Source organism: Sardina pilchardus, chromosome 6 (genome assembly GCF_963854185.1).
Source record: "Sardina pilchardus chromosome 6, fSarPil1.1, whole genome shotgun sequence".
Classification (NCBI taxonomy): Eukaryota; Metazoa; Chordata; class Actinopteri; order Clupeiformes; family Clupeidae; genus Sardina; species Sardina pilchardus.
Genome location: NC_084999.1, coordinates 12,496,172 through 12,508,671, shown reverse-complemented (window position 1 = coordinate 12,508,671; position 12,500 = coordinate 12,496,172). Strand labels below are relative to the sequence as shown.

General features: G+C 52.1%; 1 protein-coding gene across 1 annotated transcript in view; it reads right to left on the bottom strand.

The window, feature by feature from the left end:
- si:dkey-22o22.2 (neural-cadherin) overlaps positions 1-12,500 on the bottom strand; it is a 147,684-nt gene that overhangs the window by 14,306 nt on the left and 120,878 nt on the right. The window contains exons 16-20 of the mRNA XM_062537971.1: positions 8,604-8,887; positions 5,746-7,363; positions 4,983-5,076; positions 1,556-1,740; positions 786-1,027 (exon numbers count right to left, since the gene is read on the bottom strand). Coding sequence (XP_062393955.1) covers positions 786-1,027; positions 1,556-1,740; positions 4,983-5,076; positions 5,746-7,363; positions 8,604-8,887 — 2,423 coding nt within the window. The remainder of the gene's footprint in view (positions 1-785; positions 1,028-1,555; positions 1,741-4,982; positions 5,077-5,745; positions 7,364-8,603; positions 8,888-12,500) is intronic.

Below are 12,500 nucleotides of genomic sequence, written 5' to 3'. Positions count from 1 at the left end.
TCCACCCGCCAGGGCCTCGCACGCCGCACGCTGTGTGTAAACAGCAGCCGAGAGCCCCTATTTGCACCACGCCGCGCTCAAACAGCTCCGCTCGCCTGGCCCTGCCTCCCTCGCTCTCTCTCTCTCTCTCTCTCCCCCTCATTCTCTCTCTCTCTCTCTCTTGCTCTCTCCCACCCTCACTCTCTCTCCCTCCCTCACTCTCTCTCTCCCTCCCTTGCACTCTCTCCCTCCCTCTCTCTCTCTCTCCCTCCCTCTGATTTATGAAGCAGTGAATTCTTTATAAGCAGCCTGTCCGTCCTCCCCATCTCTCTCTCTCTCTCAACCCTCTCTCCCTCCCTCCTTCCTCTCCTCTCCTCTCTTTCATACTCTCCATTCCGGTCTCTAAGACTTGCGTCTCGACGGCTGCCGCTCGCCTTATATGGTCGTGAGGAATTCATTGGTTCCTGATTCCCTTTCATTGTGTGAAGTGCAATTTAATTTAAAGAGGTTTTATTTGTGTATAGTGCTTTTAATAAGGCGAAGGCTCTTTGCGGAGAGACACACACGGTGGCTGTAATCGTGTCCACAGGTGTGTGTGTGTGTATGTGTGTGTGTGTGTGTGTGTGTGTGTGTCTGTATGTGTCTGAGTCTGTGTCTCTCTCTCTCTCTGTGCGTGTTTTCAAAGTGCAAAGAGTAGCACAAGTAATTGAGTTATTTACAGGTGTGTGTGGATGTGTGTGTGTGTGTGTGTGTGTGTGTGTGTGTGTGTGTGTGTGTGTGTGCGTGGACTCATAACCATCCCTCACCTTGACCTTGTGCGTCGCCACGTATCCGTGGAGCTTCTCGGTCTTGTAGTACGGCGAGCCGTGGGCGGCGAACCAGACGTTGAGCTGCTGCAGGTTGTCGTGGCTGCTGCTGCCGTTGGCGACGCTGAAGACGTACACACACTCGGCCTCCGTCTGCAGCACCTCAGCCAGCAGGCGACGCAGACGCGTGTAGCAGCTCTCCTGACCCCGGCCGACCCGGAAGAACTCCTCCACCGTCAGGTCTGAGAGACAAGAGGTCAGACTTTTCACTAATGATCAGACATGCATGTGACTAAAGGGTTATTCGTTACAGTAATTTCCTGTGTATTAACTGCATTGTGTGTAAGCCACAGGGCAGTGTTTTATGCAAGTTAAAACAAAACAAAACCACATAAATACCATAACCTCATAGCTGAAGACATTTTGCAAAAACAATGTATAAGCCACCGTAAAGTTGGGAGATTACGGTAGAGATTATATGGTCGTGGGTATCATTTTATATTTATTATATTATCATATACTGTATTACATTACGCAGATGTCAGTTAGCTTTGCTCTTTGCTTGAACTTGACAAGCATGAACTAATAAAGCAGGAATCCCACCTGTCATCCAGGGGTGCCATTTCCCATTGCCAACTTAGTCGGTTGGCAATGGGAAATAGCATTTGCAACCAACAAAGCTGCTAGCTTAGTTTTAGGAAATTCGCCCAAGTAAGGCACAGAAAGTGAAAGACAGTGTGTGTGAATCGGGAGAGGAGAGGAAGGCGTACTGGACAGCTTCAGGGAGCCTGCGTTCCTCACGGCGTCGTCCTTCAGGTCCAGGACGGTGACCTCTGCGGAGGAGGTCACGTCGGGCCAGGTCTTGTCGCTGACCCGCACCTGCAGGCTGTAGGCGCCGGGCGGCGTGCCCTCCCTGATGCTCAGCTGACCAGTGTTGCGGTTCAGACTGAACGACCTGCACAGAGACGGGAGTCACACTGTGTGAACTTAACGGCATGTGTGCTTTTGTGTGTGTCAGTGTGTCAGTGTCTGTGTGTGTGTGTGTGTGTGTGTGTGTGTGTGTGTGTGTGTATGTATTTGTGTGTGTGTGTGTGTGTGTGTGTGTGTGTGTGTGTGTGTGTGTGTGTGTGTGCGACGTGTGGACAATATAGTGAGAGCGCAAAACCCCCAAACAAATCCCACCTGAACATGCCAAACAGAACTACTGAAAGAGAGAGACATACTATAATGAGAATGAAAAATGAAGAATATGAAAAAGGCTTTCATCCATCCATCCATACCCACCCAGTCCATATCAGCCACACACACTGACAAGCCCATGTACAATGACAGCCCCATTTTGTCCCGCGCCACGCGGCGCTCTGAATAGCTCCCCTCAGTGTGAGTCGACACAAGAGCTTCTGGAGGAGCCGGCTGAACTGTCATCCTTCAGGTGCGACCCCCACACATCAAAGAGGCCGCACCTCCCCGGCTCTGAGCCGTGCCTCACCGCGCCGCTCGGTAATGTGTTGTGCTGCATTATTAATGGCCCTCTCCGTAGCGCTGCCCGGACCGCCTCGCTAAAGCCCTGGGATGAGACGCGGGACTGTGGAGGGGCAGTGGGGCCAATAGAGAGCTGCGTGGGAGAGCTGAGGAGTGTGTGTGTGTGTGTGTGTGTGTGTGAGAGAGAGAGTATGTGTGTGTGTGTTTGTGTGTGTGTGTGTGTGTGAGAGAGAGAGAGAGAGAGAGAGAGAGTGTGTGTGTGTCTGTGTGTCTGTGTGTGTCTGTGTGTGTGTGTGTGTGTGTGTGTGTGAGAGAGAGAGAGAGAGAGTGTGTGTGTGTGTGTTTGTGTGTGTGAGTGTATTTGTGAGTGTGTTGGAAAGGGAGCTGATCGTTTCCACAGCAATCTGATACAAGGGACACTGCTCTCTCTCTCTCTCTCTCTCTCTCTCTCTCTCTCTCTCTCCCTCTCCCTCTCCCTCTCCATCAGCAACAAACACATCCAATTACGGGTCCATAAGTGAGAACTTGACCACAGGGTCAGTCCGCTACCGTGGTCTGCTCTTTTTATGGGGCAGTTTGTTGAGGACGAGCCGGCCCTCCATCATTGGCGAGAAGTAGAGTGCAACTCGTTCGCCCCTAAATGGTGTGCCTCAAATCACAGCGGGTCAGTTAACACGCCCATATAGAATCAGTTACACGCTGAACTGTAGTCAGGCAGAGACAGGCTGCCCACAAAAAGAAAGAGGGCAATTTATTTGAAAAATCATGGGTCGTGAGGCTGAGGTCCCCACAGGTTGAACATTAGGGAAGCTCATGATGGCATTGTAATGGGGTTCATAAGACTTTAATGCGTTAGCATAATTTATGAAGGGCATACGTTTAATGAATTAAAGGGGGCTCGGTGGTCCGGGGAGGAGACCGGAGGGCTCGGGGCTCAAAGGTGCCGGGCCCTCGTAACGAGCAACACAGAGAGGCAGAGCTCAGAGGTGACACACAGGTGTGTGTGGGTGCCCGATATGTGCTGCCGACTGCACGATCCGTCCTGCGCATGTGCGTCAATGCTCTGTCAGAAAGCACGGGCTTCTATGCACAATCTGTACCGTGCATGTGTTAAATGACTCGGACGGACAAGCATACACAAGCGTAGCAAAAACAAGGTTGCAACTGTACAGTATATGAGGAGGAAGTCGAACAGGGAATGTCTTTGCTGTTCATATCGACTTCGTCGCAACATGTCGTGTGTACTGTACAAGAGCAGAACAAGAGCAACTAGCCTATTCTCAATGGCTGTTTTTATCGCCACACCGACCGCACTGTAATGAAAGACTGGAGGCCAATCTGTGATCACAAAATAGGCCCATTTGCCATGCCACCATTTCCTCTTTCTGTTAAAATAACCACACACCACAACATCTTTGTCTTAATGTCTTGCTAAGCAAATAAAGTGCCACAGGCGCAAGCGTGGAACACATCTGGCAGTGCCAAATGTCTTGGGCAGGTGGTACGGATTGGGCACAGAAAGGTGGCACTGCTGCCTGAGCCGTGAAGCATGAATGAGAGCTGATCAACGCTAGGTGATATAACAGTTATTCTGGCAGGGCTGGGGCCATTGTACCCCATGTACCCCCCCAGAACACACACACACATACACACACACACACACACACAGACACGCTACCCCCGCCAGAACCTCCCCTGGAGAGCACCAAGGTCAGTGAACCTGTGCTGGCCCGCGCTCAAATTAGATTTTAAAAGGCGCAATCATGTTCACATAACAGGAATCGAGTTCTGCTCCGCCAATGACCTTCAGCTCGCGTGCCAAATTAGGTAATTAACTGTCCAGTAAGCAAATAAAACACTGGGTGCCCGATCGAAGGTACAACACCAGGCGGTGCCAAGCTCTTGTCACACTAGCCGCCGCTAAACCGCTAATATATTAATACAGCAATTATCCAAATTAACAAGGGCAAAGGCACTACATGGCACTCAAAAACAAACAGGGGCTTTGAAGGGAATTTAAAGTGGCTGACAGAGTGGTGTGAAGCTAGCCGGCTAACATTAGCCATATCTGTGCTTTTGTTTCACTAACTCACTCCCCCCCCCCCCCTCTCTCTCTCTCTCTCTCTCTCTCTCTCTCACTCTCTATGTCTCTGGCTTGTTTTAAGAAGGTGTCATGTTTGTCATTGTCTGGCTGAGGAGCTGTAGTTCTCCAAACCAGATTACAGGCTGTTCATTACAACAAGCCCAGGGGCAAACACGAGTCGTGCCGTCGTGCCAAACACAAGAGATGCGGGCAGAATGGGTTCTCTTTTTTTTTTTTGTAACGCAACCGCCTCAGAGTAAATTCTGAATACAACTCTTTATGCAGTATTAATATCTGGGCTGTGAAAAGAGATGACACTATCCTATTACACCTTCTTTATCCTTTACTCTCTTTCTCTCTCTCTCTCTCTGTCTTTTTTTAATCTCTCACTCTATCGCTGCTTTGCAACCTTCATGTAAAGGACTCCTTCCTTTCTCCTCTCTCTTCCCTCGTTTCTTTTCTCTCTCCATCTCAGGACCTCTCCTTCTCTCTCCTCTCCTCTCCTCTCATCCACTCTCTTCTTTTATACCCCACTCTTTCTAGTTAAATGGCAGATAGCTTGGCAGTGCCCCCCCCTCCCCCCCTGCCCTTTGGAAAAGAATCTCACTTCAATAAAAGAGAGATGAAAGTACCTGGGGGGTTTGCCTTCAAACTGGTACACCTTTTCACTCCAGTCGTCAAGGTCAGGGGATTGAACTTGTCCAAGTACTGTGGTGGGAAGTGAACCTGGCGAACATACATAATAAGGTTAGACACACACACACAGACACACACACACACACACACACACACACACATCCAGAGTTCTGACATTACCTGAGGCTCTGTAAAGGGAGAATACAGAAGGGAGGATGTCTATTGGGCACAAGTGTGTGTGTGTGTGTGTGTGTGTGTGTGGGGAGGGGGGAGGATGGGGGGTCCCTGTGAGATAAGGAACACATGTGGTCATGGTTAAACAGCCCAGTAGGGGGCGCTAAGCAATTAGCATGCTAACACTCCCGTTTCTTCCCAATCCCTGTAAAATAAATGGCTGTGATCCTGTTATGCATGAAATCGACAGCGCTTTAAAAAACCATGTGCCTCTTTTGAGGTGTCTATTAGAATCTGGGACATAATTTAAGGAAATTGTTTGCTTCATGCTACATTTGCTCTACATGACGATTTCTTATTAGAGGTTTTAATGCCTCTCCATTCACAGAGGAAAAAATAGCTAAGCAACTATCACTCATACTAACACCAATGCTAAAAATATCACAACTCAAAACCATTCTTTGTTCTGTGAATATTATACAAGCTGACAGATGGCAATTCATGCTAAATAAATGATGGAGAGGTTGTGTGACGTGTGCTCTCGCTATAGGCACCTCCTCTGCATTTCCCGTGCGCCACACATACCCTCGTAGCTGTACACGATGAATTCGGTGTGGCCCGCCACGTGCGGGTGGTCGTTCCTGTCGCCGATGACGACGGTCAGCGTGGAGGTGGAGCTCATGGGCGGCGAGCCGCTGTCGATCATGAGGACGGGCAGCAGGTACTGCTTCTGCTGCTCGCGGTCAAAGGTGCGCAGGGCGGTCAGGAGGGCGCTGCCGTTGCGCAGGTCGGTGAGGTTGAAGCTGGTGGCGTCCTCGGTGAGCATGAGCAGCCGGATGGAGAAGGGCCCGCCGTTGGGCGACGAGTCGCGGTCGACGGCGTGGAGCAGGAGCGACGTGTCGTTCATGCGGACGTTCTGCGGGGTGGCGGAGTTCTCCCAGATCACCGGTCGGTACGGCGCCTCGAACTCTGGGCCGTTGTCGTTGACGTCCTGCACGGTCACCATGACGATGGCGGTCCCGGTGAGGGCGGGGCTGCCCATGTCGGTGGCCAAGATCATAAGCCGATGCTGAGAGACCTTCTCACGGTCTAGAGTGTCCGCTACGACGACCCAGCCGCTCTTGTCCACCACAAACTGCTGGTAGGGGTCAGACTCCGGGGCGATGCCGTACGAGAACTTCCCGTTCTGGCTCGAGTCCAGGTCCATCGCGGTCACCTGGGCCACGATGGTTCCGGCGGGGACGTCTTCGAACATGGCGCCGGCGTCGTAGAACTGCGGGAAGAAGACGGGCGCGTGGTCGTTGGAGTCCTCCACCTGGATGACACAGTGGGCCACGCTGAAGAAGTCGGCGTCCTCCACCTTGAGCGTGAGGTTGAAGGTGCGCTCGTGCGGCTTCTCGAAGTCGATCTTCTTCTGCAGCCGCAGGACGCCGCGCCGGTTGGCCTTGTCCGTCTCCACGAAGAACTTGCGCTCCTCGTCGCCGCCCACGATGCTGAAGGTGACCGCCGCGTTCTCGCCCTCGTCGCCGTCGGTCGCCGCCACCACCAGCACCTCGCTGTTGACCTCCAGCTCCTCCGGGATGGACGCCACATACAGCTGCTGCGTGAACGCCGGCGCGTGGTCGTTGACGTCCGACACCAGGATGGTGGCCGTGCCCGTTCCCGAGAGACCGCCTCCGTCCACCGCCTCCACCACCACCAGGTAGCGGTCCTCCACCTCTCGGTCCAGCGACCGCAGCACCGTGTAGATAGTGCCCGTGGACGGGTTGATGGAGAACAGGTTGAGGTTGATCTCGTTGCGCACGTTCTGCACGATGCGGTAGCTGAGCACCGCGTTCTTCCCCGCCTTCGGGTCGTCCAGGTCGGTGGCGCGCATCTCCATGATGGACGTGTCCGCCGGCGAGTTCTCGGGCACGCTCCCGACGAAGCAGCTGTCCGACGAGCACAGGAAGGCGGGGGCGTTGTCGTTGATGTCGCGCACCTCCAGGAGGACGTCGGCGAAGCCCGTGAGCCCCGCGCCGTTTTCGTCCGTTGCCAGGACCAAGAAGCGCCATGCGGACCGTTCCTCACGGTCCAGGCGCTTCTGCACGTAGATTCGGCCCGTTAGCTCTTCGATGGTGAACTCGCTACCAGCTCCCTGCCCATGCAGAGAGTACCGCAGGGCACTCTGGTCGGCCTCCTGATCTGGATCAGTAGCGGAAACCTGTTGGGTTTTTTTTTTTTTAAAAGGAAAAAAAAAAACAAACACACACACATACATACATTAAAAAGGTGAGAACAATGCCAACCAATGAACCTTTTCCCCTGCCGAATGAGTGACTTGCAATAGTGAGCATCGTCTCATCTGACAACCAGGCAGGAGCCCTCTGAAGGATACGCATGCATCGGAGGATTCAACACATCCGTCACAGCGCACAGGAGACAATTAAAAGTTAATAGACAAAGCAAAAAGAAGGATTCCGCAATTTCCCTCCTCTCTCCCCACTCGCTAGAGAGGTTGTTTACAAAAGCCTTTGAAGTTTCTCTTTTTTTCCCCCTCCCTCCCTCTCTCTTGACAACACGACGGAGAGCGATATTGAGAAACCAGAGAAGGACGACAACCGAGGCCAGGTGTGTCAAAATAGTCATTTCAAATTGAGCCCCCCACCTCCCCGTTTCCCTCCTCCTCCTCCCGCCACTCTCTCCTAAACTCCGAAGCGCATTAATAAACATAACAAAACACTTCAAGGGAGCCCTGCCACAAACCCGAAACAATTTAATGTATTAGGTGCCAGGCGCACATCAAATCAATTCCACTCGGAGGCTGCCACAGCTGTGGGCAGAAGCCTGCTTCACGCATGCCTCACTCGGAAGCATTTTACTGCTGAGTCTCTCCGGAACATTCTGCCCCGGTGTCACTTCACACTCTACAGTCAGGAGACAAACCCTTTGTTTGGTTTTACACTTAGTCAATAGAACACACACTGTTTGCAATGCCCAGAGGCATATATGTATATACGCTGACCAAAACAGAATTGTTGGATGCCGACACTCTGACCTTTGTGTTTTCAACCTTGGTTATGTCAAACTGAACCGTGCCAAACCAAGTCTGCTGAGTGGGCAGTTAGACCTTTTGCAGGTGCCTCTCTGGAGATACAGGTCAACTGTGGTTGCAGTGAAGTGAGCAAGTGACCTTACTAGATTCTGACAACCGATTCCAGTCGTCGGTTCTGCTTCAGGGATGCATGTTTCTCACACTGACATTTTTTCTATTAAATCTTAGCAGGGATTCAAGCATTGAACATTTCTGTGCCTGAAGTTATCAGAGACGTTCTAAGCCGTTATACTGTATATAATGAATAATAATAATATTCTCTAGATCTATTTTCAAATGTGGAATGGGCTGGACGGCACCAGACGGACACTGAGTGTCTCAATCTCTCCTCTCAGGTGTCTCTCCTCACCTGCAGGGCGAGGATGGGCAGGTCGGTGAGCTCCTCGGTAACGCTGGCGTAGTACTCGGTGTGGTCGAACACGGGCACCTCGTCGTTCTGGTTGATGACGTTCACCACCACCGTGGTCTGGTTCTCCCACTTGCCGTCGGACGCCACCAGTCGCAGCTCGTAGCGCTGGACGCGCTCGTAGTCCAGCTTCTGGGCGATGTAGAGCGTGCCCACCTCGGGCTCCACGTCGAACGTGCCCATGGTGTTGCCCGCCGTCAGCTGGTAGCGCAGCTTAGCATTGGCACCTGACCATGGAGACAAGAGAGAAGGTTTCTTAGCGCTAGAGAATTTACCCCTTGGAATAGGCGAAAAACAAAAAAGAAGAACACACACATTTTATTTCCGACTGTGTCTCACACAGCACTGTCACACTGGTTGAAAAACAATGGAGGAAGAAGAAAAAAAAACCAATAACAAACGTTTGTGCATGTTTGCTTATTTCAACCTCCTGGCTCTTCACAAAACAAACAAACAAACTAACAAAGACCAAAACACTAGTCAGTGCCTCCATGGGACATGAAAGCGATCCTCTTGTCTCCTGGGCCAGTGATCTGACCGGGGCCTGAACGTCGGGCCTGTGGCTCACTTCAAACTGGACACACACCTCCCGCCTTCTCCGTCCCTTTCAGCTGGCACTCCAGCACAGCGCGCCATTCTCCAGATTAATCTGCCCGCCCAAGAGTGTTGCCCGCCATCAGATAAAACGCACTCAAAAGAGCGGGACAGAGCGAGAGATAAAGGAGAGAAAGACAGAGAGAGAGAAAGGGAAAGAGAGAGAGGAGAAAGGGAGAGACAGAGAGAGAGGGGAAGAGGGAGAGAGAGGGAGATAAAGGAGAGAAAAAGATAGAGACAGAGACATATAGAGAAAGAGAGAGGGAGGGAGACAGAGACGCTGAGAGAAAAGAGAGGGAAAGTGAGAGGTGAATGGGAGAAACAGAGAGAGACAGAGAGAGGGGAAGAGGGAGAAAGAGAAAGAAAGAGAGAGAGAGAGGGAGGAAGGGAGGAAGGGAGAGCAGAGGAACATCTAAAAGCGAGTGGTCACATGTGTGTGTTTGTCAGCTTGTGCTTCTGTCGACCTGGCCTCAGACTCCTGTCCTTCACTACACATCAGCCAGAACATGCAGCAAAGTGGGCTTCCCAAGAGGCACGCTTACTTAGGAGAGAATGGGGTAGTGTGTGTGTGTCTGTGTGTGTGTGTGTGTGTGTGAAGTGGGAAATGTTAAGTGCAGATGGCAGTCGCTGTTCCCAGACATAACATTCCCCTTTCTCATTTAGCATATGGTGTATGTGTACATATGTGTGTGTGTGTGTGTGTGTGTGTGTGTGTGTCTGTCTGTGTAACTATGCACAATCATGATGAGGGAGGAGAGGAGGAGGATAAGGATGAGGAGGAGGAGAGGAAAGGAGAGGAGAGGAGGATGAGGAGGATGAGGAGGAGAGGAGAGAAGAGGAAAGAAGAGGAGGAGGAGGAGGAGAGGAGAGGAGAGGAGGATGAGGAGGATGAGGAGGAGAGGAGAGAAGAGGAGAGAAGAGGAGGAGGAGGAGGAGGAGGAGGAAGAGGTGATGTGGGGAAGGCCTCACGAGCCCACTCAGAGGCACGTGTCTCCCTCTCCTCTCCTCGCCTCGCCTCGTTCGGCCTCTGTTTACCGGTCCGCGGCAGATTTCACCAGACAAACACCATCTGGGCGCGACGTGTTAGGCTTTCATTAGGAAACGCTGTGTGCCCGCCACTGCGGCTGCTGCAGCTCCACTGGCTGGCTGGCTGGCTGGCGCTGACTGGGGCTCGGGCTCAGGCTGGCATGGGGGTGGGTGGTTGATTGGTGGTGGGGGGTGGGGGGTGGGGGGAGGGGTGGCACGTCCGTCAGGAGCGCTCGCCACGATTCACCCTGACAGGCTCGCAGGGGGCTCGTGGTGGTAGTGGTAGCAGTGGGGGTGCTTTTTTTTGCCCCTCAGTGGCCGTCTTAATGAACAGCCGTGGCCATATGGTGCCCCGTCAGGGCCAGCTGCGGAGCTGAGGGGCAGAGTGGCACGGTGCGGGTGCGGGTGTGGGGGCAGAGTGGCATGGTGCGGGTGTGGGGGCAGAGTGGCATGGTGCGGGTGTGGGGGCAGAGTGGCATGGTGCGGGTGTGGGGGCAGAGTGGCATGGTGCGGGGCAAATGGAGAGCGATGTGTCAGGGGCGCTTTGCCTAAGTGTAACAAGACCTCCAGTGGTGCGAAGAAAGCGCCACTTCGCTTCCAGCACCCCTCGTATTAAGCCACGGGCTGGAATCACAAACAAACACAAATACAAACACATAAACACAAACAGTCACGCACATGCCCCCCCCCCCCCCCCCCCGCCCACACACACACACGTTCACACACCTTCCACTGTTCCTTTGGTAACTTCACTAAAATCTCTCAAAGAGGCCCCAGATGCCCTAATATCGTAGAAATGATCCACACACACCCCTCCATTTCAGTAAAAAAAGTACTTTTGAGCGTGTGTGTGACTGAGTGTGTGTGTGTGTTAACGTGTGTGTGTGTGTGTGTGTGTGTGTGTGTGTGTGTGATTTGGTAAGATTTTCCACCCCAGTGAAGCAGTGTCCTTGGCTAAATGGGCTGATTTTGATAAAGGAGGGCGAAGCTAATCAGCTTTCAGAAACATTTGAGAGGATCATAAAAACCCCTTTGCTTCCCCTCTCTGACGCCTGCCTAATTATTTCCATTTCCCCGTCTCCATTCCGCGTGTAATAAGAAATATCCAGGTTTAATGGGAAAGCCATTTGGCCTCGCCTCCACATACTGAGCTTCTCAGTGTGTGTGTGTGTGTGAGGGAGTGTGCGCGCGTGTGTGTATGAAGGACTGTGCATGTGTGTGTGGCTCATTGTGATTCCAAACTCTTGATTTGCATTTCCTGTTTGCCTCGATACAGAGATGACTTGTCAGGTGTGTGTGTGCCCCTGTGTGTGTGTGTGTGTGTGTGAGAGAGAGAGAGTGTGAGTGAGGAATATGGTGTGTGTGTGTGTGTGTGTGTGTGTGAGACTGGCCGTGAGCCCCGCTGCCCTCCTCCTCCCGGTGGCCCAGGAGTGGGCTCTTTAATGAGGCTTCAGACACCTGCATTACTCCCTGGCATGTTGTGAAGGAGGGCTATTGTCCTGCTGCTGCACCCGGCACAAGATGGCATGCTGGCCCACGCCTGTGGACGAGAGTGTGTGTGTGTGTGTGTGTGTGTGTCTCTCTCTCTCTCTCTCTCTCTCTCTCTCTCTCTCTCTCTCTGTGCCTGTGTGTATTTGTGCTTGGAAATGTCTGCAAAATGTATATCTCTGTGTATCTCTGATTTGTAAGATATGTATGCTCATATTTGTCTATCAAGTATATGTTAAATATTAAAAAGTATGTGTGTGTGTGTGTGTGTATGTAACTACATTTATTTCTGTGTCACTCTCAGTATACGTGAGTCAATGTGTGCCAGCTTCGCAGTGTCCACGCTGCCAGCTGAAGAGCGAAGGTAACCTTTTGTCCAGACAGGAGGAGAAGGCAGAGACGAGGTGAGGTGCGCTGTAATCTGGTTCTGGAACATCCTGGGGTGACGTTCCGGAATGTTCTCCTGAGGCAGCACTGGACGGCGCGCTGAGAGGTGGCAGCTGGCCACTCGACACTGGACACCGAGGTGATTTGTCCAAGACTGTCTCCCGTGGATGAGCAGCGTGTATGTGTGTGTGTGTGTGTGTGTGTGTGTGTGTGTGTGTGTGAGAGAGAGCTTAACCTCTCTGTGTGAATAATGTGTGTATATGTGTGTAGGTGCTCATGTACAGTATGTACAGTAAGTAAGTAGGCGCTCTTGTATACAGCAGATGTCTCTTATCAGATGACTCC